We start from the raw sequence: 25,519 nt of genomic DNA, 5'->3' as shown, positions 1-25,519 counted from the left end.
GCAGGGACCACTGCGCACACTTGTGGGCTGGCCCTCCTGCCATGTCATGAGTTCCCGTTTCAAAGGGCTCCATGCATATCAGGCTGCCCTTTAAAAAAAACCACTTGATATGGGTTATTAATGACATTTACGGGATAACTGCTTGGCAATTATTACCTCTGTCTGTCAGATGGCAATGAATCAGCAGCCCCTTTTCCGCTGGCACCCTCTGCCAGGCTGTTCCTTTGGCATGTTCTGGACACAACAATTGATTCCCGTAAGATTAGGTTTCCTGGCATTAAACGCTGATGCCTTGTGCATGCACAAGGTACCAGAGATTTTTACTCTGACAGCCTCTGGGAGCAACCAAAGGCCACATCGTTGCCTTCTCCCTTGCTCCCGCCCCAGCCATGCCCTGCTCCTTCTCTCCGCTCTCTCAGTGCCCTGCCTTCTCTCTCTCTTCTCTCTTTTCCCCTCTTTTTCCCTCTACCCAGGCCAAAAAACACTCAGAGGTGGCAGCACATCCCACCCGCCCTGTGTCTGCGCTTGGGGATGAGCTGGAGTAGAGAGGGCAGCAGGGCCATCCCCTATAAACAGTTTGTGCCGAGCTGTCCTTGGGGATGAAGGGAACACGAAGGATCAATTCCTTCCCAATACCCTCCCCAGCTTCCTTCTAGTGGCTTATTCCTTTGCTGATGTCCCCCGCTGATGTCCCCATCCTCCTCATCATCTCTGACATCCGGACCTGGCTCCCACACTCTCAAATCCCTCTGGGAGGAGAGGAGACCACGAGCCTGGACACAGCTCGGGAGGGTGGTGCCAGCGCGGGTCAGGGACACGGTGGCGGGGGGGGGGACGAGTCCTTTCCCCTAGTCTGAGCTGGATGCTCCCTGCCAACAAGCACGTCACACCAGTGACTTTTTTTCAGCTCGAAACGCTGCATTTCCCGAGACATGGGCAAATTCCCATGGTAGGAGGTTGAGCGGTACCTCTGGGGGTGACCCCCGAGTCTGCAGCTCCCGGGCGGCCCATCCCAGCGCCTCCCCGCTCCATCCCTGTGCGCTGCCAGGGGCATCCGAAGAACTCGTCAAACTCTCCTCCCGACGAGCACGTGGCGCAGGGGTGGCTCCTGCCTGGCCCTGCCTGGGGACCGTGCCTGCAAGGCTGATGACAGATAGCCCAGCCTGGTCCGCGCCGGCACGTCCCCGCGCCGCTGCGGGCTTCGACCTCCTCCCCACGCAGGGGAACGGAGCCCGCGCCCTCTCTCCCGGGCAGGTAGCGGGGGCTTCGCCTCTCTTTCCCACTCCTCTCATCCCTTTGAACCTGGAAATAAGAAAGAAAATGCTTTCCTCTGCCAATCCCATCTTCAAAGCCCGAGCGGCGGGGTCCGGCGCTGGCACAAAGCGCACCATTGTCCGTTCCGGAGGCGGAGAGTCGGCCGGGGCACAAAGGCCGGGGAGATGCTACCCACCGCGCCGGGAAGCTCGCCCAGGCCAACAAAAGCATCTTCTCCCGCCCCGAGTCCGAAGCAGCTGAGGGAGGGGGCCCGGGGTGACGGTGAATATGAGCTATTGTCACCGAGAGCCCGGAGCATGGAGGGACCCGCAAAGGTGATCAAACAGCCCAGGCCTGAGCGGGAAGGGGTGGGGTGAGGGGGGACATCCAAAAAAGCCCTTGTCCCTCTTCAGATCTCTCCTTATCTCCCCTGGCTATCTCCTGGGCTTAGCCTGGGTGTACTTGCTTGCAATTACCTCCTCCAAGCCAATCAGGCGCCGAGCACAGCCCTCGGTCCCCTTGACTGAGGTGATTTATAAATGACTCACTGGCTTATTTGAGCACAGACCTCTGCACACCTCCTTGGGAGCACCTCTCTGCCTGGGCTTTCTTGCCACATCTGCAGCTCCCCTCACAGAATCGGCCCTTTCACCGCCCGGCGAGGCGCAGGTAACCCAGCTCCAACAATTGTGCTCTTTGTCTGGGTGGGCGTGGGGGATTTACACTCTGGTTGCACAGCCACTGGGTGTGAGTTTCAGTATTTGGAGAACTGGTACTTTTTTTTTTTTTCCCCCCTTCCCTTTTACTCCCTCCTTTTGCAAAGGGGATTTATAGCAGCAGATTTACTCAGGAATTAGCAACACCAATGATCCAAGAGATTGATTTATGAAGAGAGGTTGGAAGAGCCAAATATGTGAATTAATTATTACTAGAATAAATCCTGCCATCTTATCCTGGCTGGCTCCTGCTGAGATCTGGGGGGGGATTTGCCTGGTATTGGAGAGGCAATATTGATGAGAAACGTTCTGTTTCTGGATCCTTGTTAGGATCAGAACTTTCTGTGCATGGGACTATGTAAAGTGGTCCCTGCCTGGAGGATGTTGCAGCCCAAATTCGACTTTGTACACACAGGTATGGCGAGAAAGGATGTGGAGCCCAGCACCTGCAGGCAATGGTTGAGGAGCACTGGTCGTGCACAGGAATCTGACCTAGGCAAGGGGTCTTTGCTGCGCGGGAGATCCTGGTGCATGGATGCACGGCTCTGGGCACGCAATCGGATTAAGAGGGAATTTTAAAGCTGGGAATGAGACATGCTCCTAAAGTGACAGCTGTCAGACTGGGTGCAGGGTCTCCAGCTCCTTCCAGTGCCATTTCATGGGATGTTTAGGACCAGTTTGTGCAGGCTCACTCGTATATAGGCAAGAGAAAATATCCCTGTAAGCCTGCTCCATTGCGGTAAACTGCTGCTCACGTAGCTGGGATGCTTTCTGCTCTGCCCTGATAAAATTTGTCCACCCCATATTTGTAAGCAAGCTGAAAACTTAAGCTGGGGACCTGTCCTTCTTTCCCTTGAAGATAAGACCTTGGAGTGACATCTGTCGCTGGCCACACAGTGCTTCTGCCCCAGGTCAGAGATTTTCAGTAAAGAAATGCCATCCCATCCTCTACCTCTGGGGGAGGATGGATTGGGTGAGCCCAGAGGTGTTTTTCCTTCTCCAAGAGCAAATCCGCAGGGGCAGGGAGCGTGTGCAGGAGCGAGCTCTCAGCAGGCATCCCGGATAAGTGTTCACAGGCAGTGCAAGAATGCTGCAGTCTGCAAACTTTTTAATTCCTTGGGATTTACACTGCCCACCTGCTCTTCAAAGGCGGAGGGCAAGGTCTGTGTCAGAGGAGTGTGGAGAGCAGAGACCCATGGCAGCAAGGGATGCCAAGGTTTCACTTCTCCTTCTTTTATGTGCACTTTCCAACCTTCCCTCCTCCCCATCCCAAGGGCTCTGTACGCCGAGGGAGCGGCAAGGGGCTGGGGAGGATGGACACACCACTTTTCAGAGGACAGACTCCGATGCCGTTAAGGTCAGGCGCTGCTCTCTGCCTGCCAAGGAGCTGGCAGCCTGATCCCAGCACCGCGGTGTCACGCTCAGCAAGGTGACACCGCTGGGGGATGGCAGGGCAGGGAAGCTGGTGGCTTTCGGAGGACTATGATGGGGCCATATCTACACCCCAGACCGCAGCACCCCAGGACATGCACCCGCTGCCTCAGCTCAGCCCAGCCCTCCCTCGGCGAGGTATGGTGCTGGATGCAACCACAGAAGCAATGGAGAGTTAGGGTGGGGTTGGGAACAAGTGGGTTAATCAAACAAATCACAGAAAGGGCAGTCCAGATCTGGGCTCATTTACCCCAGTGTCAGTGCAGGGCAGATCCTCCGTGCCCAGGGCGTTTGCTGCATTTATAACAACATTAAAAAGAGCAGAAGCTGAGCTGCTGGATATAAGCATTTCACTTAATAAACACCCTTCAAGCCAAACACTTTGGCTTCACCTTCAGGAGCTGGCAGATGTCTGCAGATCTTATTATTCTGGTTACCAAGTGCAGAGCTAGTTTGGTTAGAAAATCGTGTGAAGTGGTACATCAAACATTGGCACTGGCCCAGCGACGGCAGAACAAGAGTACGGTGCAGCTCTCCTGCCCAGTGCCTGCGTTGGGCTGGGTCACTTAAAAAAAGAAAAGGGCCATCTGCCTTATGGAAATCACCTATTTAATACTCCAAATATTTAATCTAAACAAAAAGAAAACACTGATGTAATGCCTGGCTGCTCGGTGGCAGAAGTGCAGGAGTGGAGGGGGACGTTAAAGCCGAGGCTGCAGCACGGTGCAACGAGATGGGAAGGTGGGAGCTGGGGGAAGCAGAGGGGTCTCCTCGCTGCACCTCCCGCACCCCGCTCCCTCCTTCACCCTCTCCCTCTATCTCTGGCTTTTATTCCACCAGCCATCATGATGGTTCCCGTGTGCTGCTTGTGGGAAGTTGATTGAAGCAGCTAAGCTTTGACTGCTTCAATTTGGCATTCTGCCTTTTCTGAGGCTAAAGGCCGTTTTGGGGAGAGGATATTTTTCATAACTGGTCTATATGCTCTCCTAGCATCAGCCTCTTCTATTTCCAAAGGACAGAGGTCAAGAAAAAGTTAAACCCCATGGCCAAATGTTGTGCGTGTTCAGCGCATGGCACCATGCACGCAGCCAACTGCTCAGCCCCTGAAATACAACCCCCGCTTCCCTGCTTTGGCCTTCTTCCCCTTCCCCAGATTATCTTATTACTAGGAAAGGGTTTTTTTACCAATATACTTGTGCCAGACATATAAGACTATAAATCTGGCTTTACCACTGAAAGGTGCTTTCTTCTTGAATCAGTTCATTTGTAGATGAACCCTATGGCAATTCAGAGCCAGAGGTAAAACAAAATTAAATCGAATCAAAGCGATTTTAAGTGTGAGCAAAAAGGTGTGCGCAGCCAAACGGCCCAACTGAAGACACTAACCACTAACCTGAAGGAACGTGCCGGGGGTCCCTCGGTGACGAGCACCCGCTGTGGCCCTTCAGCTGGACTCGGTCCTGGCCTGTCCCTGATGCCAGGAGGTCAGAGAGAGTGAACAACCCGGGAGCACAGGGGAGGATCCGCTGGGCTGATCGGCGCCCGATAGTGGAGGTGAATTATACAACATCCTTTTGAAATGCCTGAACTGACTGACAGCAGAAACCTCCTCTTCCTCCTGCCTGTGTGCTTTGTGAGCCCAGCTCGACACCAGAGGCGTGAAAGGGAGAGGGAAGCGGGTGTGAGGCGGGGGGGGTGAGGCAGAGTTCAGTCTGGAGGAGCACCCGGCACTGCAGCATCTGCCACTGCAGCATTTGGCACTGCAGAACCCAGCACTGCAGCATCTGCCACTGCAGCATTTGGCACTGCAGAACCCAGCACTGCAGCATCTGGCACTGCAGCATCTGCCACTGCAGCATTTGGCACTGCAGCATCTGCCACTGCAGCATCTGGCACTGCAGCATTTGGCACTGCAGAGCCCAGCACTGCAGCATCTGGCACTGCAGCATCTGGCACTGCAGCATTTGGCACTGCAGAGCCCAGCACTGCAGCATTTGGCACTGCAGCATTTGGCACTGCAGAGCCCAGCACTGCAGCATCTGGCACTGCAGCATTTGGCACTGCAGAGCCCAGCACTGCAGCATCTGGCACTGCAGCATCTGGCACTGCAGCATTTGGCACTGCAGAGCCCAGCACTGCAGCATTTGGCACTGCAGCATTTGGCACTGCAGCATCTGCCACTGCAGCATTTGGCACTGCAGCATCTGCCACTGCAGCATCTGCCACTGCAGCATTTGGCACTGCAGCATCTGGCACTGCAGCATCTGGCACTGCAGCATCCGGCACTGCAGCATCTGCCACTGCAGCATTTGGCACTGCAGCATTTGGCACTGCAGCATTTGGCACTGCAGAGCCCAGCACTGCAGCATTTGGCACTGCAGAACCCAGCACTGCAGCATCTGGCACTGCAGCATTTGGCACTGCAGCATCTGGCACTGCAGCATCTGGCACTGCAGCATTTGGCACCGCAGCATCTGGCACTGCAGCATCTGGCACTGCAGCATTTGGCACTGCAGAGCCCAGCACTGCAGCATTTGGCACTGCAGCATCTGCCACTGCAGCATTTGGCACTGCAGCATCTGCCACTGCAGCATTTGGCACTGCAGCATTTGGCACTGCAGCATCTGGCACTGCAGCATCTGCCACTGCAGCATTTGGCACTGCAGCATCTGGCACTGCAGCATTTGGCACTGCAGCATCTGGCACTGCAGCATCTGGCACTGCAGCATCCGGCACTGCAGCATCTGCCACTGCAGCATTTGGCACTGCAGCATTTGGCACTGCAGAGCCCAGCACTGCAGCATCTGCCACTGCAGCATTTGGCACTGCAGCATCTGGCACTGCAGCCGCCCCGTCCTTCCCCACGCCGTGCCTCGGTGCAGAAGCACAGCAGAGGTTTCAGGGGAGGAGACGGGAGCTTCCTCGCCCAACCTTGAGGTTCTTGGGCCCTTTCACCGTGTTGCCCCGGGGCTTCCAGGGCACCTGCAGCCGCAGCCGCAAGCGGGAGGCCGGGCGGCGCGGCGGGCGCGGGGCTGAGGACACTGATTTATTCGGGGCAGCAGGAGTCAAGACCTTGTCCTGGTGTTGCAACCAAACCCTTGCACCTGGGCTTGACTTCTCCAGACAGACCTTGTCTCCTGGGGTAGGGGAGAGTTGCTTTTTACAACCCTTTCTTGAGCAATGGAGCTGGGAGAGAGATGTTTTTAATGAAGATTTCCCCAGGATTTAGAAGAGACCAGACCTCTGAACTCCATCAGCTGAGAAGCAATCAGCAAGGAGATCTGCACGTGCAAGGAGAAGGGGGGATGGAGAGGGGGCAGAAAAAGGAGGAAAGAATATTTCCAGAACACTGATTTTTTTCTCCCTAAAATGTAGCAGATGCAGTCCCTGAATGTCCAGCTCTGCACTGGAATCAGTTTGGGCCCTTATAGCACATATATTACTGCAAAAGGCAGTGATCAGATTGCTTTCCCACTAAATTTTGACTCACACTCCTTGGGCTGGAGTCCCTTTTCTATGCCTATGCCAGTACAGGAAAGTGGCTTTATGCCAATGGCTCCTATCAACACTAGTCAGAAACCTCAATGTGACTTTCCTCTTCCCAAACACAGCTATCACCAGCACAGGGCCAGATGATAAGAACTTAGTAAATGCATTTGCAAGATGAACACTGGGAGAAAAGGTCTGTGCTTGGCATGCACAGGCTGGTCTGAGACTGGCAGGGCAGGGATCAGCCAGGTATGAACAGATGGGACTCTTTGCTGATGACCTACAGGGACAGAATCTCTCACCCACATCATATTCTGAGAGCAAAGCAGTTCTGTCTTCATTTGTTGCTTGCTCCCAGTATTCACTTCACAGTCACGTACTCAGTGTGTCACAATTTTTCCAAGACCCTGGGCTCAGTGGACTTAACAGTGAGGCCAAACTTCACATTTCTCAGCATCATCCACTCTAGCCAACACACTGGAGGAATGGGCTTCCTGAAAAGCTTGTCATGGGGCCCCCACACTTGGAGCTCTTCCCCCAGACCTCATCCATTATTGCCATCCCCATACTAGAAGAGAGATCTTGAAAAACCTGGTCCCTGCAAAGCAGCAGCTTATGGCACTCTGGTTTTCTCCCCACACACATTGCATTTGCTTCAGTGTCCTGCCCCAGCTGTGGGATTTAAACCAGCTCCGCAGCTTGCTGTGGTCTTATCCCATCAACACCAGGACAGCTGGGTTTGTCTTTTGTTCAAGGAGCAGTCACACAGCTCGTTCTCTTTAATTCCGAAATCTCAAAGGTTTAACCTGCTGTTTGATCTAGGGCAAGGCCATTGATAAGCCAAGTCAAGAACTTGACGCTGTCCGAGACTCTGACATCATTAGCCTGTTTGTTTAAGATGGAATTTAATCATGGGGATATTTTTCCCTCTATACTTGCCTTGTTTATTATTTTTCCTGATTGCCAGCACTTTAGCTCAGCAGGGGAAATTCATTAAAGAGCTGTGGTATAATTGGCTGATTCAGTCTGTCTGATGGCCGGCATGCTACTTGGCAAGTGATGGAGCCGAGAAATAAAGCTGAGAGAAACTTCCTGCACCAGAAACTCGGCTGGGTTCATCACCCCTTTAGAAGTTTTTGCTAAGCCTGGGCCTGGGATACAAAATACGCACAAGGGAGAACTGGAAATCTAGAGCAGGGCTGTGGGGCTGGGCCCTGGAGAAAGGCTGGGCACGCTGGGAACCTGCTCAGCAATGGGATCTGGAGCACGGCTATAAGGCTGGGACAAGACTTGGGCAGACTGACATGGGAAAACCAGAGAATGACTGGGTGGGCTTCTGGCATGAGTATAGGGACTGAGAAAGAGCCTAGGTCACTGCTTAGTCTCAGCCTGCACCAATCCTCCAAAAGGTGAGGCTTGTAATTGCTCTAGGAAGAGTATCTCTAGCTGACAAGGAGCAGCAGGGATGCCGGTGTGTGCACGCCTGCCGAGGGCACTGGGTTGAGCCTCTGGTAACGCAGGAAGAGGGACACATCCCTAGCTGGCACCTCGCTGGGGTCCCTCCCGAGTCAGCGTGGGTGCAGCTCAGAGCCTGGCATCAGAAACACACCATTGCTGGAGCTGTTTTACAGAAAACTGCACTTGATTGCTCCTGTGATCACTAAAGCATCCACTGCAAGAGTGGGGTTGATGACCTCCCTTTCTAAACCCATTAGCTCCTATTTGCGTAACGATTCTGTTGACCTAAATTCTCCCCAAAGTTTCGGCTGCCTGCATCGTACTTTCCTTCCTGCCCTGGTCTGCTGGGCCGCTTTGTTGCATATTACCCACGTCTTCCAGCCCCCACACCAGGGTAACAGCTCATCAGTGAGGACTGACATTAGTCCTGCAGACAGACATGTTGCTCATCCTGCTTCCAGCGAACTCGGTGTCAAGCTGTGCAGTGACTTCAGCAGTGTTCACAGTGCCTAAAGAGGAGAGAGGAGGATGTGGTACATTCAAATCACTCCATAAGCTCTCAGCAACCTAGCTGTTTTTTCTCGATACATTCTTCTGCCTGAATCACCAGCTTTTTCCACCCCCTCTTCTAGTCCTGTGTTGGGCAATGACCCACTTAGATACACACCATACCACAAATAATTACCAAGATCCTCGTTTTATACCTGACCACTTCCTCCCTCCACTCTCAGCCTCTGCTGTTCACAATGATTCTCCCCTCTTCCCAGGCACCACTGGTCATAGTAAAGTAAGGGTTCTCTGAAGTTCATCATCTTTCTTTGGTGAGACCCAGATACTGGGCAGGACTAGTCCATCCAGATGTTTTGGCATCTTCATCACTGAGATAAATTAGCAACAGTTATCTTTCTGCCCATCGCTTCCTAGAATAAACCAAGGACTCATCCACAGCCTCTCACAGCAAGTGAGAAATAGGAAGGCTGCTGAAGGCAGTGTAGCAGGAACACCTCAGATGGAAACTGCCTTTAATCACGGTGACAGTATCTACCATTTCAAACTGTGTCAGGGCTGCCCAGTGTTGCCAAGTCTCACCAACCTCACTGGCAGATGGTGAAACTGAGGCATGAGAAAGGTCAAGTGACTTGCCCGAGGCGAAAAGGCAGTCACTGGCAGAGCTCAGATTAACACCCATGCTCATCTGCCAGGCAATCCAGGACGCGCTCCTGTCCCCTTCATGCAGCATCCCTCATTAGCATCACCTCAAAATAGGTGGTAAAAACTCCCTGTGCTGGGGAGCAGCAGCCCCCGGTGCTGGGAGAAGCCACTCCCAGGACCTGCCTCTGCGCCACAGGGAAACTATTTAGGGTGGAGATGTTCGGGGAGGGCTCCCAGACGCTGGAGGTGTCCGGTCTGTTATACTGCAGGTGGGGCCAGCTCCAGTCACATTCTTGGCTTTGTTTTTTCTATTTTCTGGGAAAAATCTGGATGATCCAGAGATGAGCCACGCCAGGCCTCGCTATGTCATCGAACGTCCTGCATATTCGGTCAGCCTCTTTGATGAAGAGTTTGAGAAGAAAAGTAGAAGTTACCCCGTTGGGGAAAAATTGAAAAACCTTTTCAGGTAACATAGAATGCTATAGCTGGGGCAAATGTAAACCAGATTTGGTCTGGAATTGGGATATAATTCAGACCTGGGGATATAGTTCCCATTTTTATCCCAGGAAAACTTCTCCATGGTCTTCAGGGCTTTGATGGATGAAAAGCACAGGAGAAACGCAAATTGTACTGAAGCAAGTGAAACTGGTTACTCTTTTCACTGCCTCTCCTGTTAGGCTGTAAGGCAAATAAGCAGAACAGTTTGCACTAAGTGCACTTGGGATTTGGGGTTCTGTTTTCCAAGGTTTTTTAAATAGTGAAAAAAGTACAATTGGTGATGTAGGTATGGGTATGTGGATTATTTCTTTAAGCTTTTCAGCTAGGATTTCCTTTTATCAGCTTTCTGATTAAAAACAGTACTGACTTTCCTTAAAGAAAGATTAATAATTCTGCAAATAAAGATTAATAATCCTACTGATCAATGTATTGGAAATGTAGCTCCACTCCCTGGAAAAAGAAAGGCAGTAATACAGGAAAGATAGAACATACATGTTAGCAGGCAGAGATATGAGATATTGTATGTGCCAACCCAAAACCAATCTTCTTTCAGACACAGTTGGGGTTTTTTTGACTAAGCACTTGAAAAAGTTCATCTTTGTCTCTTCACAACAGCCCCATGAATCTCTGAGCTGCGTTTCCTCCCTACAGCTCACCTATCCCCTATCTGGAGGGTATGGGGATACTGGGGAGGTAAATCTTTCATTCTGTGCAGCTTCCAGCTGTGGCAGCACTGGGGACCTCCCACCGAATCAGGAAGGTCCCCACAATAATCCTCCATGGCAGATACAGCTGGTTAACCGCAAGACCCTTGCACTCGCAGGGAAGGGCTGTGTACCAAATACTGGGCTCAGGATTAGGTGTGGGAGAAAGGCTGAAACATTCCTAGGAAGATCCTTCCTTGCTCCCTTGCTTGCTCACTTCCCAGATCACTTGCTCCCTTTCTTCTTTACTTATTTGTTGCTTCTTTTTTTTTTTTTTTTTTTAATCTCCTGTAGATGTTCAACTTCCAGATTCAAACTCATCCTCTTTAGCCTGTTCCCAATACTTGTGTGGCTTCCCAAGTATAAAATTAAGGACTACATTTTGCCTGATGTTCTCGGTGGGCTCAGCGCGGGGACAATTCAGGTGCCACAAGGTGAGACACAATGACATTCTGGGTCACCGAGAGGGGATAGAACTTTGCCAGTTGAAGGAAAGGTCTGTAGATGTCCACTCTGGGGGGGTTAGCTACCTCTACTGCTGACATGTATGAACCTAAACTCTACCTCCAACCAGGTTGTCCCTATATTTCTCTGTGGTGCCCTTTTTTGGCCCTCTTTGGCGTCTCCTGCCCAGAAAGCAGCAGTCTGTGCTGGCCACAGCACCTTCTAGGAGCTGATGTGAGTGTGAGCAGGGCAGGGGGCTGCACAGACCTGGGTGACCTGCCCCTTTCCCTTGTGTTTTCCAGGGATGGCCTTCGCACTGCTGGCCAATCTGCCCCCCGTTAATGGGCTCTACTCCTCCTTCTTTCCCTTGATAACATACCTCTTCCTTGGTGGTATCCATCAGATGGTCCCAGGTAAGAGTCTGAAGAGCAATTATCTGCACAAGGCAGTTAAATACTGGCTGGGAATACACGGCGTGTCCCAGAATAGAGATGTTTGGGCAAATTTGGTCTGTCGGGGGTTTATGGGATCCCTGATTCTGGCAGCACAGCAGGATCTCACCCCAATGAGCCGCTGCCCCATCTTGCCACGGGGCTGGCTTCAGCGATGGGCTGGGTGACTAGGTCTGGACAGCCTAACCTGCCCAAGTGCCTTCCAGGACGGGATGCTCTCTAGAAAAAACTACTGACATCACTGTGTCGTGTTGTAGGTACTTTTGCAGTCATCAGCATTATTGTTGGCAATGTCTGCAATGAGCTGGCTCCAGAGTCGGACTTCCATTACTTCAACCATGCTACCAATGAGACCCGAGTGAATACCACAGCCCTGGAAGCGGCCAGGCTGGAGATCTCTGCCACCTTAGCCTGCCTGACAGCCGTTATACAAGTAAGGACTCGCTGCACCGCCTGTGCTGGGTCCTCTGGCCAGAGCTGGCCAGAGTCAGCCGAGCTCTCTCCCTGGAGCAGAGATGGTGGCAGCAGATGCTACAAGAGGCCCCACTGCTAAGTGGATGATGCCTCAGCGTAGAGGTTCGGGGGGGGGGGGGATCCCGCCCCAGCCGCAGTCTTGGTGTGAAATTTTCCGAACCAAGGGTGAGGCCAGCGCCTGGGGCAGGATCGCAGCCAGTGATGACACCTCAGCACCCTGCAGCTCTCCTCTCCCCATCCCTGCTCCGGGACAGTCTGCTCAGCCCGGCCCAGCCCGCGCCGTGGCTGCGTGGGAGGGATGCACCCCGGTTCCCAGTTCTGCACCTCGCCCTTTCAGACTGGCATGCTTCTAATAACGCCCTGTCTGTCCTACCCTAGCTGTGCCTGGGATTCGTGCAGTTTGGCTTTGTTGCTATCTACCTCTCAGAGTCTTTCATCAGGGGCTTCATGACAGCAGCAGGGTTGCAGATCCTCATCTCCGTGCTCAAGTACGTCTTCGGCTTGACAGTCCCATCTTACACCGGGCCCTTAGCTATCGTCTATGTAAGTGGGTGCTCTGGACAGGGGCCTTCCCTGCGCCTCCTCCCCCAGTGACCACCACACCGCAGGCATCGCTGCCACCCGTGCGAGGGAAAGGGGGGCTCGAAGGGAAGGAAAGGGTGGAGGGAGGGGGAAAATGCCTGGCTGCACCACCCCCAGCCCAGCACGCCTACAATGCTGCCACTGTATTTCCTATACAGTATTATCTGAGCCCTTGTCTGCTAGTTTCTAGTGAGAAATAATGAAACAGGTCTGGGATTTGGGGAGAATATGAACTGTGTTGCTTTGCAGCAGGAGTTTTGCACAATTGTTAGCAACAGAAATTTTTCCTATGAGCAGGTTTGCCCATTCTGGGGCTTTCCTGCATCTTCCATGGATACATTTCCATAGAACTGTATTTAACCAGACACCACAGACCCAGGGCTGGTTGCTGATCTCAGCAGCAGGGTTTCTAGCACTTTTCTCACCCTCGTCACATCTCAGAGTGTATGCAGTTGATTATGGTAACAAGTGTTCTCCACTGTGCTGTCCACGTTGTCCAGAGTCTCTGGTTCCCCATGACGCCTTCTCCTCTTCTCTCCCCTTTAGACATTCATTGATATTTGTAAAGGTCTGCCCAAAACCAATGTGGCCTCCCTGGCCTACGCCTTGGTCAGTGCTGTGCTCCTGATCATTGTCAAGGAGCTCAACCTAAAGTACATGAAGAAGATCCGGATGCCCATCCCCATGGAGATCATCATCGTAAGTGACACACGAGCTGTCCCTCGGAGCCTCCAGGAGACAGTCTCCCCCCTCACCTTACAGCCCTGGGACACCCACTTCTGCTCACAGACAGCCCATCACGCTGAGCATCTACCCAGTGGATATGACATGACCCCCACGTGCCTTGGGGTCAGAAATTGGGCCATCCTCATGGAGGATACTTCTGATGCCCAGCTCATCCCCGTCAGACTGGACCTGCATCCTGGAGATGCTGAGGATGAGGAACATAACTCCTGCTGGGGAGGTTCTCTCCTCTCCTAGCCCAAATTTGGTGCTTATTTTCTACTGTCAGCCCCAGGAGTTCAGCAACATTAGTGCGGCTGAGAGAACTCATGCTCTTTCTGCTTATTGCTCTTTTATTCTCTGTACTTTCAGGTAATAGTTGCGACTGCAATCTCAGGCAGTTTTAACATGCCCGAGAAGTATGGCATGCCAGTAGTTGGGAAGATCAGCATGGGGTAAGTGCATGTGCAGGTCTGACTCAGCTTCCAGATAATTTTCCTTCCTCCTCCTGCATCTTGGAAGACACCTCACTCTTCCCTGCTGTATGACAGTCCCCTTCCAGGACTGTCAGGCAGCACTGGTGTGTCCCGTTACACAACTGCCACCATCCACTCAAGCTGTGCACAGTGCAGACACGGATTATGTCATTCCTGAACACACCAGCTCCTCACCCACTTCACCAGCCTCCGGACACTAGTGTCTCAACTGCTTCTCGCCTCCGCTCTGAGTGCAGGTTCCCAGCGCCAACCCTGCCCCTGGTGAACAAGTGGAAAGACATGATCGGCACAGCTTTCTCGCTTGCCATCGTGAGCTACGTGATCAACTTAGCCATGGGGAGAACGCTGGCAGCCAAGCATGGCTACGACGTGGACCCCAACCAGGTAACGCTTGGTCTGGAAGGACGCAGTCAAGGACCGTTCCCCTTGCTCTCAGGCGTGAAATGAAAACCTTGCTGCATGAATGGGAAGCTTTCAAACGTGCTCTGCTTAAAACAGACGTGCTGCTCCCATGCATGCAGGCCCACGTGGCAGCTTGCCACGTGGAGGTCGAAAGGACGTGGCCGATCCATCTCCCATGGGCTAAAGAGAGCCTGCAAAAGGGAAGAAAGACTCAGGTTTTGCTCTCTGCTTTGCTCCCCCCACCCACCCTGAGGCTTCAGCCCCGAGCGCTGGCACAGACGGCATTTTTGCAGGTTGTTGGAGCACAACGAGGCACACATATTTCTCACTGAGCAGAGAAAGACTTGGATTCCTGGTGTGTCACCTAGATACTCTGAGAGGCAGGACATTGAATAATCCTCTTTTGGCATCGCTGGCACAGTGGCAGCTTTCAATAACAGCCACACATACCACACGAAGCCCTGCCCTTGGTGTGTCAACAGATGACGATGTGTTTATGTGGAATTGTGCTTCCAGGTTTCCCTGCTATACCAAAGCCCATCCCAGCTCTTGAAGGAAAGGGTCTGGGACATACTTCAGGGAACCCAGGTCCCTTCCCTGGCCACACAAACCCCAGACTCCGGCACCACTCTCCTGCCTGGCAGCTCACAGGCGTTGGCAGGGCAGGACGGGTAGCTGTTCTTTCTGATGATCACGTTCTTCCATCTCCACAGGAAATGCTGGCCCTGGGCTGCAGCAACTTCTTTGGATCCTTCTTCAAAATCCACGTGATCTGTTGTGCTCTCTCCGTGACTCTCGCTGTCGATGGGGCAGGAGGGAAATCACAAGTTAGTACCTCCTTACCTCCTCCTTCTCTCTTCCCTATGTGACCCTACTTGACCACAAACCCCTGTAGCTACTGCATGCTGCCAGCCTGGCATCACTGCTGCACGTCTGGAGAAGCTCCACACATGAGTGCTTCATGTTACTGTTTTTAAAGCAGAATTTCCTCCCTCCCCAGGCCCATTTTGTTCCCCGGACAGTTCTTTGAATTGGTCACAGATGTAGGGCTGTAAATCTGCATTCCCAGTCTGGTTTCCCTGATTGAGCAGAGCTACCACATGAGGGAAGTTTGGGGTTATCACTGAGATCTGCAAAATCCTACCCTATTTCTCAGAGGCAATTGTCTGCTCACATAAAATACTACAGCGACCAGTTGTGCCGTTGGCTGAAGCAGCAGAAGAGGAAAGACCCAGAGGGGGTTTAGGAAGACCCTGATGTTCGCAGAAGTGATTTCTTTCTTTTTTACAGGTGGCAAGTTTCTTTGTGGCCTTGGTGGTTATGGTGACCATGCTGGCTCTGGGGATCTACCTTGAACCTCTTCCAAAGGTAACACAAACATCTGTGCAAACAGCGCGGCCGTTGCATCACACACTCTACACACCCAAGCGAAGGCACAGTCTTGCTCCAAAAAACCCTGATGCAAACTGCTGCCCAGCATGGTTTGTTCCTGGCCTGGGGTCCTGTCTGCACTCAGTCTCTGAAAGCAAGAATAGTTTAAATTATCATGCTCAGATCCAAGTGAGATCTTTGTGAGCATCACCCTTTCCCATTCCCTTGTGGTCACTGGACCAAGGAGGGCAGGTTTTGCAGAAAGCATCTGCTGCAGAACGTGGCACATCCCCACGACACATCCACATCCTCGCTGACACGATCCCCTCTCCTCCGCAGTCTGTCCTGGGAGCCCTCATCGCGGTCAACCTGAAAAACTCCCTCAAGCAGCTGGCTGATCCCTTCTACCTGTGGAAGAAGAGCAAGCTGGACTGCGTGAGTGCCTGGGGATGGGTGGGAGGCATCCGCCTGCCTGACGCTGGCAGCTCAGCCCACGGGAGGCAGGGCGAGCCGGCAGGCGTTTGGGGGCAGGAGGGCGGTTTGAGTCCCCCACAGAAGGTGGGTTTTGCTCCCTCAGTGTGATCGTGCTTCCAACCCCTTGCCAACGAGGTCCTGAGCAGTGGCAGAGCCTGTCCTGCCCAGCTGAGCACTCTGGTGCTTAGTGCACATATCAGAGAGGTCTGAACTATTACCTGCTCTGTTTAAATGCCAATCAACTGCAGGAGCCTGTTTGCCCAGAACTAGCCAAACCGGCCCTGCTCAATATCTAGGAGTCATGACTTAAAAACTCACACAATAGCCCTCCAGGGTGAGGAGAGCCCTTCACAGCGATAAGGACTCCAGGCACTGGTTGATGTATAAACCCAGGCAGGGGGTGCGGGGGAGTGAGAACGGAATTTGGAAATGTCTGACATAAAAAGACAGTGTTTGAACAGGACTCCCACGGCTGAGTGGTGTGTGTGGACACTGAGCCAATATCCTGTCAGGTCCCGACAAACTGCCTCATCTGGGAAATCAGGAGTCCAAAGGGGCTGACCTGAGTCATCAAGAGGTTTCCCAAAATACTGTTCAAACAGGTGCTGGAGAAGAGCTGGGTTAGCAGTCCAGGCAGAGGTGTGATCGTGACGTGAAGGCACACTCCAGCACAGGGCACGAGCTGCAAAAAAATGGTCCATTCTTAGGAGTGAGCCTGGCAGACTGGCTGGACCAGGGACGTGCAAGGTCTGAGCTGAGACGGTTACGCGGGCAAGAACCGGCAGAGTGGGAAAGCTGCTGATGGGAAGAAGTGGTTCTCTGTCAGGAATCATTTATGGCAATTTAAGCACATCTCTGACCGGGTTCTGCTCAGGCCTGGCGGGTAGGATGGAAGGTCTCAGCTGGCTCTGGCAGTTCATGTGAGGGCAGGCGAAGTTATTGCCCTTTATCAGAGCTCGCAGAGGGGAGCACAGCCTGGCCCCACAGCGCCCAGCTCCAAGCCCTGGCAGACACCCGAGCGTGGTGGGCTGAGCGGAGATGCTCGGTGCACTGAGCAGAGATGCACAGAGCTGCCTGGGGTGCCAGCGTGTCTCTGCCAGGCGTGGGCACCACAGCAGAGGTGAACAGCTGTCAGAAACCTCTTTGGTTTGCCCCGTGCGAATCACCTGTTCTCCACGGCACAGCCAGACCCGCTGCTCCAGCTGTGCTGTGTTTCCACCGAGCTGCTGGAAAAAAGCTCTTGCTACCAGCAACCACGGACAGCCTGGCAGAACAGCCTCCAGGTGCAGGGAGTATGGGGACTAGGCAGATGCCAAAGGAGTGAACTGCATTACCCTGACCTTAATCTCCCTGGAATTTGAACTAGATTCAGTGTCCTGTCCCAAAACAAGGAACACCATTTCTGGGTGATGTCAGAGCATCGGTGTTCATTACCTCAAGCCCGGTCGTGTTTCAGCGCTAACTGCAGGGATCACACCACAGATACAGCCCAGTGTGAAGTCTGGATGGAGGGAAGCCCTTACTTGCCATTTATATGCACAACGCATAGAAATGAAGATGCTGAAGTCATCAAAGCTACCCCGATTTGTCCAAGGTCAAAGTCAGGTTTTATCACTCTTGAGAATGGGATTATAATAACCTGATAATGATTCTCAGAGGGCACGTTTATATGCTTAGGCAGAACTAATTTTGTACAGAGGGAGATGCTCGAGTGCTAATATATAAAAATGACAAATGATAGAGCTCTGAGCTGAGAGGTGGAGCAGGTTTTGGTATGCTCTGTCATAATTTGTCATCAAACCTGCTCTGTGTTCAGGTCATTTATAGTTGGTGCTCAGACGGTTTTCAGATAGATGCTCATTCTGAAATGCTCTGACCGCCAGCAGGAGCTTTCTTGGGGTTGGGAGCAGTTACTGAGCAGCAGATGGTCTGATCTGCAGGAGCCTTTTCTTGACTAGTTAGGCTGAGACTTTTTGAACTGAATGAGTGGTGCGGGTGTTCATGCAGCTGTGAAGAAACGCACTGGCTGCTTTTACGGCTGAAAAACTGGGGCTTCTGGCAAGCTTCCCAGCAACGATGTTTCACACGAAAGCATGTAATAAACTGTATCATTAAAATAACTGCAGAATTTAGGTCTTGGTCTTTTGATCCTGAGCTGTGTAGTTCTTTGGGTCCAGAATATCAGCACAAAGCCATTTTACATCCATCACCGTGCTCCAGCCCATGGTACAGTAAAATGACCTGCCATGCTCTTCTCTTTCTGCAGTTGGTCTGGCTGGTGAGCTTCCTGTCCGCTTTCTTCCTGAGCCTTCCCTACGGAGTTGCTGTGGGCGTGGGATTTTCCGTGCTGGTTGTGGTTTTCCATACCCAGTTGTAAGTACCAGCGTAGCTACAAAAACCAGAAGAGAAGGAAAATTTCCCAGTTGCAGAATAAACGACAGATTACTTTTATAACTGGCCTCTGGCCCGTGTTTCGAAGGAACGTGCGGCAGGAGCCTGGGGGAGTGCAGGTGTCCTCCCCAGCCCCTGGAATGTGCAAACAGGAATGGCAGGCGTTAATTTACTGCCTGCATTCCCACTCCTGCCCACGGTTTGTGATGTGCACATCCCAAGGCAAGGGGAAGTCTGAAGGTATTTACTTCAGCACGAAAAGCTACCTGCATAGTTCTCAGCAGAAAATCCTGCTCGTAAAAAGAAAGAGCCCCATATATGTGCAGAGACCGGCGTGATGTTTTCACACCACTTTTAATCCATCAAAGCTCTTTATTAATAGTTCCCAGTCTGGGATCTCAAACTGCTGACTCTTTTTTTGCCCTGTAGACTCTGCAGGGATGAAATCTAAGTATTTTCATAAAGAAAACTTTTAAATCCTGGTATGGAATGTGAAGCAAAGCAGTTTTCTACCCCTGCAACATTTACTCTAATTCTGATCACCTTTTTTCTCCTAGCCGTAACGGCTCTGCCCTGGGCCAAGTAACTTCCACTGACATCTACAAGAACCCTAAAGCCTATAACAAGGTAAGCAGAAGCTAAAGCATCCTCAGAGAAAATGCTGTTCTTTGCCACTGGCTCCCGGTGTGATCAGGAAACTCAAGTCTGCGTTTCTGTCTCAGCAAGGCTGTGTGCTGCTTGTGCCAGGGGCAGCAGGAGAGCTGCTGTTCGGTTTGACCTTCCCAGTTGCCCAAACTCCCAGCACCCTGCACTCCCCCCACCCCGTCAGACCTGGTTTGAGCTCTTGTCTCTATTGCAGGTACATGAACTTAATGGGATTAAAATTGTGACCTACTGCTCCCCGCTATATTTTGCCAACTCAGAGATATTCCGTGAGAAAATTATAGCTAAGGTGAGTAATGCCCTAACAAATTTCTGCTTTCAGCCAGTCCCAAATGGCCCTTGCTCTCTCCTGCATTGTTACATTGGGATAATTAAGCCTAGGATGATCGTGAAAGATGGTCACATCCATCCTCTACTCTTCCATCCTTTTCTCCCTGATATTCAGGACTGTTTGTAGACCTCATTTTAGAGGTTATGCCTGAGTCCTGGTGGGTATCCTCCTCCGAGCTCTGCCAAAGCAGAGTCCTCCTGCTACTGCAAGCCATGTGCAGGCACCCTGAGTCACTGCAGATGTCGTTGTTTGGTTGCCATCAGGATCACCTCACTCCAGCTGGTGCTGTCCTCCTGTGCCCCGTGCCACTGGCTGCGAAATAGCAGGAAAGAAATAGCAGCCCCTGACTATGGGGCTGAACAGACTTTTCTGAAGAAAACCCTCTCTCTTTTCCACAGACCGGGGTTGATCCTGGTAAGGTGTACTTAGCCAGGAAGAAACATGTGAAACGGCAGGAGAAGGGGACAGCACAAGCACCAACAAAGCTACCGAAATTCTTACTGCGCCAGAACAAGGTAACTCAGTTTGGGTTCCTGCGTTGATGAGTAAGAACCCAAGTCCCCATCAAACAGCTCGGCTTCACATAGGATTTTCCACACTGTCTTCCTAGCCACATTTACCACCTTTTGCCTCCTTTCCTTTCCACCCGTATCTTCATTCCTTCCAACAGCCAAAACCTTAAGATCAGGAGAACTGGAAACCGCTGGGAGCAAGAAAGCCATAGAGATGGCTAGAACAGAAACATGGTGAACAATTTGCTAGAAACTGGGCTTGCCCTCTTTCTCTACAGATGAACCTACGTTAGCATTTCAGTACAGAAGCGCCCTTTTGAAGCACATTTCCCAGTCATCCCAGCTTCATTTGGTTTGCATTTCTGGGCCATCTTGAAGCATGTGAACTGGAATAACTTAAAAATCAACCTAATGTACTCCAATCCCAAGGGACATTCAGGCTAGCATCAGTCTGAAGTTAGTCCAGATTAAAACACTACATACCACTGAATACTTTAGGTGCATTCACATGTCAGGGTCTGGGCTGGAGCTGATAGCTGTGCCCCACCCCGACTCTGCATTTCTGCTTTGCTGTAGACCTTGTCTTTGCAAGAGCTCCAGAAAGACTTTGAAAGCACCTCTCCAACAGATACCAATAACAACCAGACGACTGCTAATGGTGCCAGCATCTCCTATATCACATTCCGTCCACCTGCCAACGGTGCTGGGCAAGTGCACACCTCCAGTGAGCTGGGCAGCACCACTACTCTGCAAGGAAGCACTTTCAGTGTCATGCCTACAGCAGAAGTTGACCCTATGATGACAGCACCACCCTACATCAGCTTTCACACCATCATCCTGGACATGAGTGGGGTGTGTTTTGTTGACCTCATGGGCACAAAAGCACTGGGCAAGGTGAGTTCTGTACTGCAAGCACAGTCAAGCAACATATCGCCCAGGTACCTTCTACTCTCTTGGGCAGCTCAGATAAAGATGTTTACCTTCCTCAGTAGGTGGTTTGTGTGGCTTTCTCCTTCAGCATCCCCAGGACACTTGTAAAGCCCTGGGTAAAAGACTTCATGTCTAAACACAAAGCTGGAGCAGCAGTGTTATTAATCCTCTCTCTCCCCTCTCATCCTTTCTAGTTATGTTCCAGTTATCAGAAGATTGGGATTAAAGTGTTCTTGGCAAACGTGCATGGTAAGAATCCATGAAGAACACATTTCCATGTGATCTTCCCCCATTTGTATGCTCATGACAGACAGGAGATCTTTTTGTGTTATGAAAATTGTGTGAGCTGTTAGCCTTTTGTTGGACCAGACCAGACCAGATGAAAGAAGAGAACAGAAGAAAGGAAAGAGAAACACTGTTCTCTGTGTGTGAAATAGGTCCTTTCATTTCTGAAGTGATATGACTGTAACATCTCCAGATTTAGCATGTAGAAAAATAGATCCCTACACTCTCATTTCTGCAGCAAACCTGCTTTTTCCCTATGCATCCCAGCTTTGCTTTAACTCAGAAGACCACTGCCAGCCATGTACAACCTCAAAGGCTTCCTTCTTTGGTTTCCTTCCTGTTCATGTGCTTTTCCTTTCTTCAGCCCAGGTGTACAATGACATTAGCACAGGCGGAGTCTTTGAGGAAGGAGGTCTGGACCAAAGTCACATCTTCTTGACGATCCATGATGCTGTTTTGTTTGCACTAGCAAATATCAAAGAAGTTGTCCACACGCCCATCTTAGAAGAGGTAAATTTGCTCCCCAATCCTTCTCCAGCTCACAGTATTGTACTATTAGGTTTACACATTGCATCAGCACAAAGGAAGAATAACAACTCAATGCTACACCTAATAAAGTTTTTTATTTATCTCAAATGGTAAAGATCTAAATTCAACAAAATATTTCACCTCTTAATTCTCATGTATGGGCCAAGTGCCTACGGACTGAATTGATTTCAATGGGAATTCAGAAGTATAAACATCTTCTGCAAACACCTAGCTGGGAGATGAATGTTGTTCCATCCTGGAGAAGGCAACAGAGCTGTTCCACCACTACACCCTCAGTTTTGTGTTGGATGGAACATGCAGCTGCACACAAAGGAAGCATCTGGCCCTCAGAAATGAAAGAAAAGCACATGCCCCTGTCCTTGAATAGCCCCAACATCCATGAATGCTTCACTTGGTGGGAGGAGAAAAGGCCAAGGCAGGAATCTGGTACATGCTGACAACACAGGGTCAGACAGGCTATTTCCCCAAATATGGGTTGGTTTATTGCATGATAATTGGAGTTGGAGTCAGGGCGGTGTTAGCCAGCTATCTCATGAGAGTAAGTTAAGGTATCTTGTATCTTGGCAGTAAATGCCAGCTCAGTCAGAGGAGATAAACAATTGAAACGGGATTCCTTCTGTGCCCCTTCTTCCTTTGAGCACAAGTGATGTTTTAAGCCTGGGTTAGTATTTTTTTTCATTCTCTCAACACTGCACTCTGCTAATTTGTGGATCGGGTTCTTTCCTTCGCAGAGGCCAAATCAGACAGAGCTATCCATCTATGACGAGTCTGTGGACGAAAGCAGCACAGAGTTCAAGAACTTGGAGGAGGTTAGTTCTAGTGCCAGGGTCACTTCTTCAGCTGTGGACATAAGGTGGAAATCAGAAGTCATGGTTGGGATTGATTAGATGGGAAGTCCCCTGTGCCACTGTAAGACAAACTGCTAGCAATGGTAACGCTTTGAAAAGTTTGTTGAAAAAGTAATTTAAAATCCCTGTAATGAGGAGCTCTGGTAGACACCTGGATGAAGGAGCCACAGGGGAATCCTGTACTCCATTCCGGGCCACATAGCTCAGGTTCACAGTCAGACCTGTGGTCTCCATGCACTGGGGGGAACTTGGAGAACCAGGTTTAGCTCAAGCCCAAAAAAAGGGTCACTGGTCAAGTTCTTCAGCACAGCCTTTGTCAACGCTGAAGCGATTTGCACCCACTGAACTCAGAGCCCTGGGAGGAGATACGTTCCAGTGCTGACCTTCCCCATGCTAGCAGACACAGCTGGAAGCTGAGCAACCTCCCCAGGGCCAGCTTTTCCTTCTGGAGGAGGGCTGGGAAGGGCTGGAGTTTCTGGTGTCATTTCACTGGGTGACTGAACGACTGCTGAGCTGCATTGCTGGGTTTGTGCCACAGCATCAGCCCTAACCCAGCGTGCCTTGTGTGCCCTTTAGGAGATGTTTGGAAGCATGTTCCACTCAGAGACCCAGACAGCTCTGTGAGCGCACAGGGAGCATCAGCATGCGGGCAAACCCTCCCGAACAGACTCCTGTCTCCCATCCCTTCGTGAAGAGCTACACTTCTACCTGGGGATACAATAAGTTTGCAAAGCAAGAGGCCATCACACCTCTTGAACTGATAAATTCCTCCCTCCTTCCTGCTCTGCTTCTGGTATTCAGAGCAATTGGACTCTGGAGCAGGCAACAGAACTCTACGGAAGCAGGAACTCAGGAAATGCCATCTCATTAATTACAGAAGAGAAGCGAGTTCATTTGAAGTCAGGTGCCTTAACAAATGGGACAATTAGTCATTATTGCTAAGTGCTCTCCTTTGTCTCACACAATTGCACCCTTCTGCCCACACAGGCATTACGTAATTTGGGCATCCCCCTTCTTTCTTTTCCCTTCTCCCTCTTTTCCTGATGAAGTGAAATGAAAGCAAATATTAAGGCCCTTTCACGGCTTTGATTCACGAGCTAAAGCAACTCTTGCGAGGTGCCGCGACACAACACCTTGTTCTAAAAGGTGCACTGACCTTCGCAGTGTCTGCACGGTAAGGGCAAACCCCTGGATTTCCCTGCATGTCTGTGTAGCATCACCTCTGCTTTTCCTGAGGCCCCTCTTCTACAACCCCTGCACTGCTCTCTCTGTGTCCCAGAAACCACTGCCTCAAACCAATCCTGTATTTCTGATACTCCAAAGACCTTGGTACTCTATCTCAGTAGGGCTACTTGCAGGATTGCATTTTTTTTCCTTAGTAATAGGACTAGCTTGTAATCAGAAATAAGAATTCCTTGTTACTGCGTGTTACATACACATATTGTCCTGCCTGCCCAGTGAGTTGAGTAAATGTTCTAAAGACCCAGGGTCAGGTTCAAAGCCCTCTGAAGTTTTTCAGAGATCTTTCTACCAACGGAACAGTGCTTCAGATAAGGTCCTTAGGCTGTGAATGGCATGAAACCATTAATCCCAATGGTGTTCTGACTCTTCCCATCTTTTTGTTGACTGGAGCAACTAAAAGATTTAGTCCAGAACATGGATGAGTGCTTTGTGGAAAGATGTTTTTCCTGAATCATTCTGATCACGAGTAGCAAATTCAGGGACAAGGAAGGAAGCTCCTTCTGCATGCTTTTCATGATGCCATCGATCCAGAGCAGTAACACTGAAATTTGAGTGTATTTTACGCCTGCAACTAGGGAATAGCCCAAGTGACACCCTGTGCTATGCAGGGCTTCTGGTAACAAGCTCTCAAATGGTCACCTCTGCAGCAAGAGAAAACTCCTGTATAGTATGTGATATATCCATAACAATTCTCTACTTCATGTTTGATATTTTCATTAAAATTCACCACAGACTGATGCTACCAGGACCATCTACCTCTCAGGCAAACAAGCCTGCCTCAATAACCCAGAGAAAGACAGCTGAGATAGTAATCATTTCTAAAAATCTGACATTCTTTCATATTTGAGTGATGTTAATAACAACTGCTATTTTAGTTTCCTTTTCTGATGCCTTCCCTTCTTACCCAGTGCTGATGTGGTGACAGTAATGACAAGATGACAATATAAAGCCTGAAAAATCTAAGCACAAGCCAAGGGTTAAAGGAACCTTTCTTTCTTCAGTGCATTTCAACCTCAAATATGGCTTTTATGAAAATAAGGTTATAAAAAATTTAAGATAAAGACACATACTGGTATGTCTTCAATTGCAATGAAACCAATTTCTTTTGTTTGAATTTCAAATCTTCCTCCAAAGTATTTCCAGTGCTGGGATAAGATGCAAGAGTCAACATGAAAAACTGAACAGTAATGGAAGTAAAACTGGACAGTCTGTTATCTTTCCATGGGTGCAAAAAATAAAAAGTGTCCTTAATAATGAAAGTAAATTATATTTTTAAAAGTCATTTCTATTTTATTACTCTAAGATATTAAAAATATTAGCAAGCTTTAATGTACAGTTTTGAAGTACATATACATTATTGAGCTGATTCACTAGCAGATTGCTAGAAAGCATTCTGGGCAGAGGAAGTGAGGCTTTCCTACTGCTCCCAGATGTCTCATTTTTAGGGAAAATAGAGCTTCATGAACCATCCTGGCTAGACAACATTAAAGGAAACAACATCAGGACCCTGACAGTTTGGTTTTATATAACACCTCATTAACTAAGTAACCATTTCTCTACCTCAGTTTCTGATTATGTGGTGCAGGAGAGAGTAATAAAACCAAAGGTTAGCTTCCAAAAGGAAAAACCCACTAACTAATGGGTATT

General features: G+C 50.4%; 1 protein-coding gene across 2 annotated transcripts; it reads left to right on the top strand.

Moving 5' to 3' along the window:
• The first annotated feature begins 1,837 nt into the window (after nt 1-1,837).
• Nucleotides 1,838-25,130, top strand: SLC26A9 (solute carrier family 26 member 9). 2 transcript variants are annotated; one of them, XM_033009365.2, is made up of 21 exons: nt 1,838-1,923; nt 9,840-9,966; nt 10,997-11,136; nt 11,449-11,559; nt 11,856-12,031; nt 12,451-12,615; nt 13,201-13,353; nt 13,750-13,832; nt 14,111-14,258; nt 14,990-15,103; nt 15,567-15,644; nt 15,987-16,082; nt 18,388-18,494; nt 19,070-19,139; nt 19,372-19,464; nt 19,905-20,021; nt 20,595-20,912; nt 21,143-21,197; nt 21,598-21,743; nt 22,514-22,591; nt 23,207-25,130. In XM_033009365.2, exons 2-21 carry the CDS (start codon nt 9,842-9,844, stop codon nt 23,252-23,254), a joined length of 2,421 nt encoding a protein of 806 aa, XP_032865256.1. In that variant the 5' UTR covers nt 1,838-1,923; nt 9,840-9,841; the 3' UTR covers nt 23,255-25,130. The 2 variants fall into 2 exon arrangements, with proteins under 2 accessions (XP_032865256.1, XP_032865258.1); XM_033009367.2 differs by lacking the exon at nt 12,451-12,615.
• Nucleotides 25,131-25,519: the final 389 nt, after the last annotated feature.

This window comes from Tyto alba, unplaced genomic scaffold (genome assembly GCF_018691265.1).
Source record: "Tyto alba isolate M040663 unplaced genomic scaffold, T.alba_DEE_v4.0 Super-Scaffold_30, whole genome shotgun sequence".
NCBI classification, from domain to species: Eukaryota; Metazoa; Chordata; class Aves; order Strigiformes; family Tytonidae; genus Tyto; species Tyto alba.
The sequence above is the reverse complement of the archived record's forward strand: the minus strand, read 5'-3'. Positions and strand labels throughout refer to the sequence as shown.

Coding starts and splice junctions, on each gene's coding strand:
- SLC26A9 (XM_033009365.2), top strand. CDS start 9,842: ATGAGCCACGCCAGGCCTCGCTATGTCATCGAACGTCCTGCATATTCG. Junction 14,259..14,989: donor ACGACGTGGACCCCAACCAG/GTAACGCTTGGT, acceptor CCATCTCCACAG/GAAATGCTGGCCCTGGGCTG. Junction 19,465..19,904: donor GTGAGAAAATTATAGCTAAG/GTGAGTAATGCC, acceptor TCTTTTCCACAG/ACCGGGGTTGATCCTGGTAA.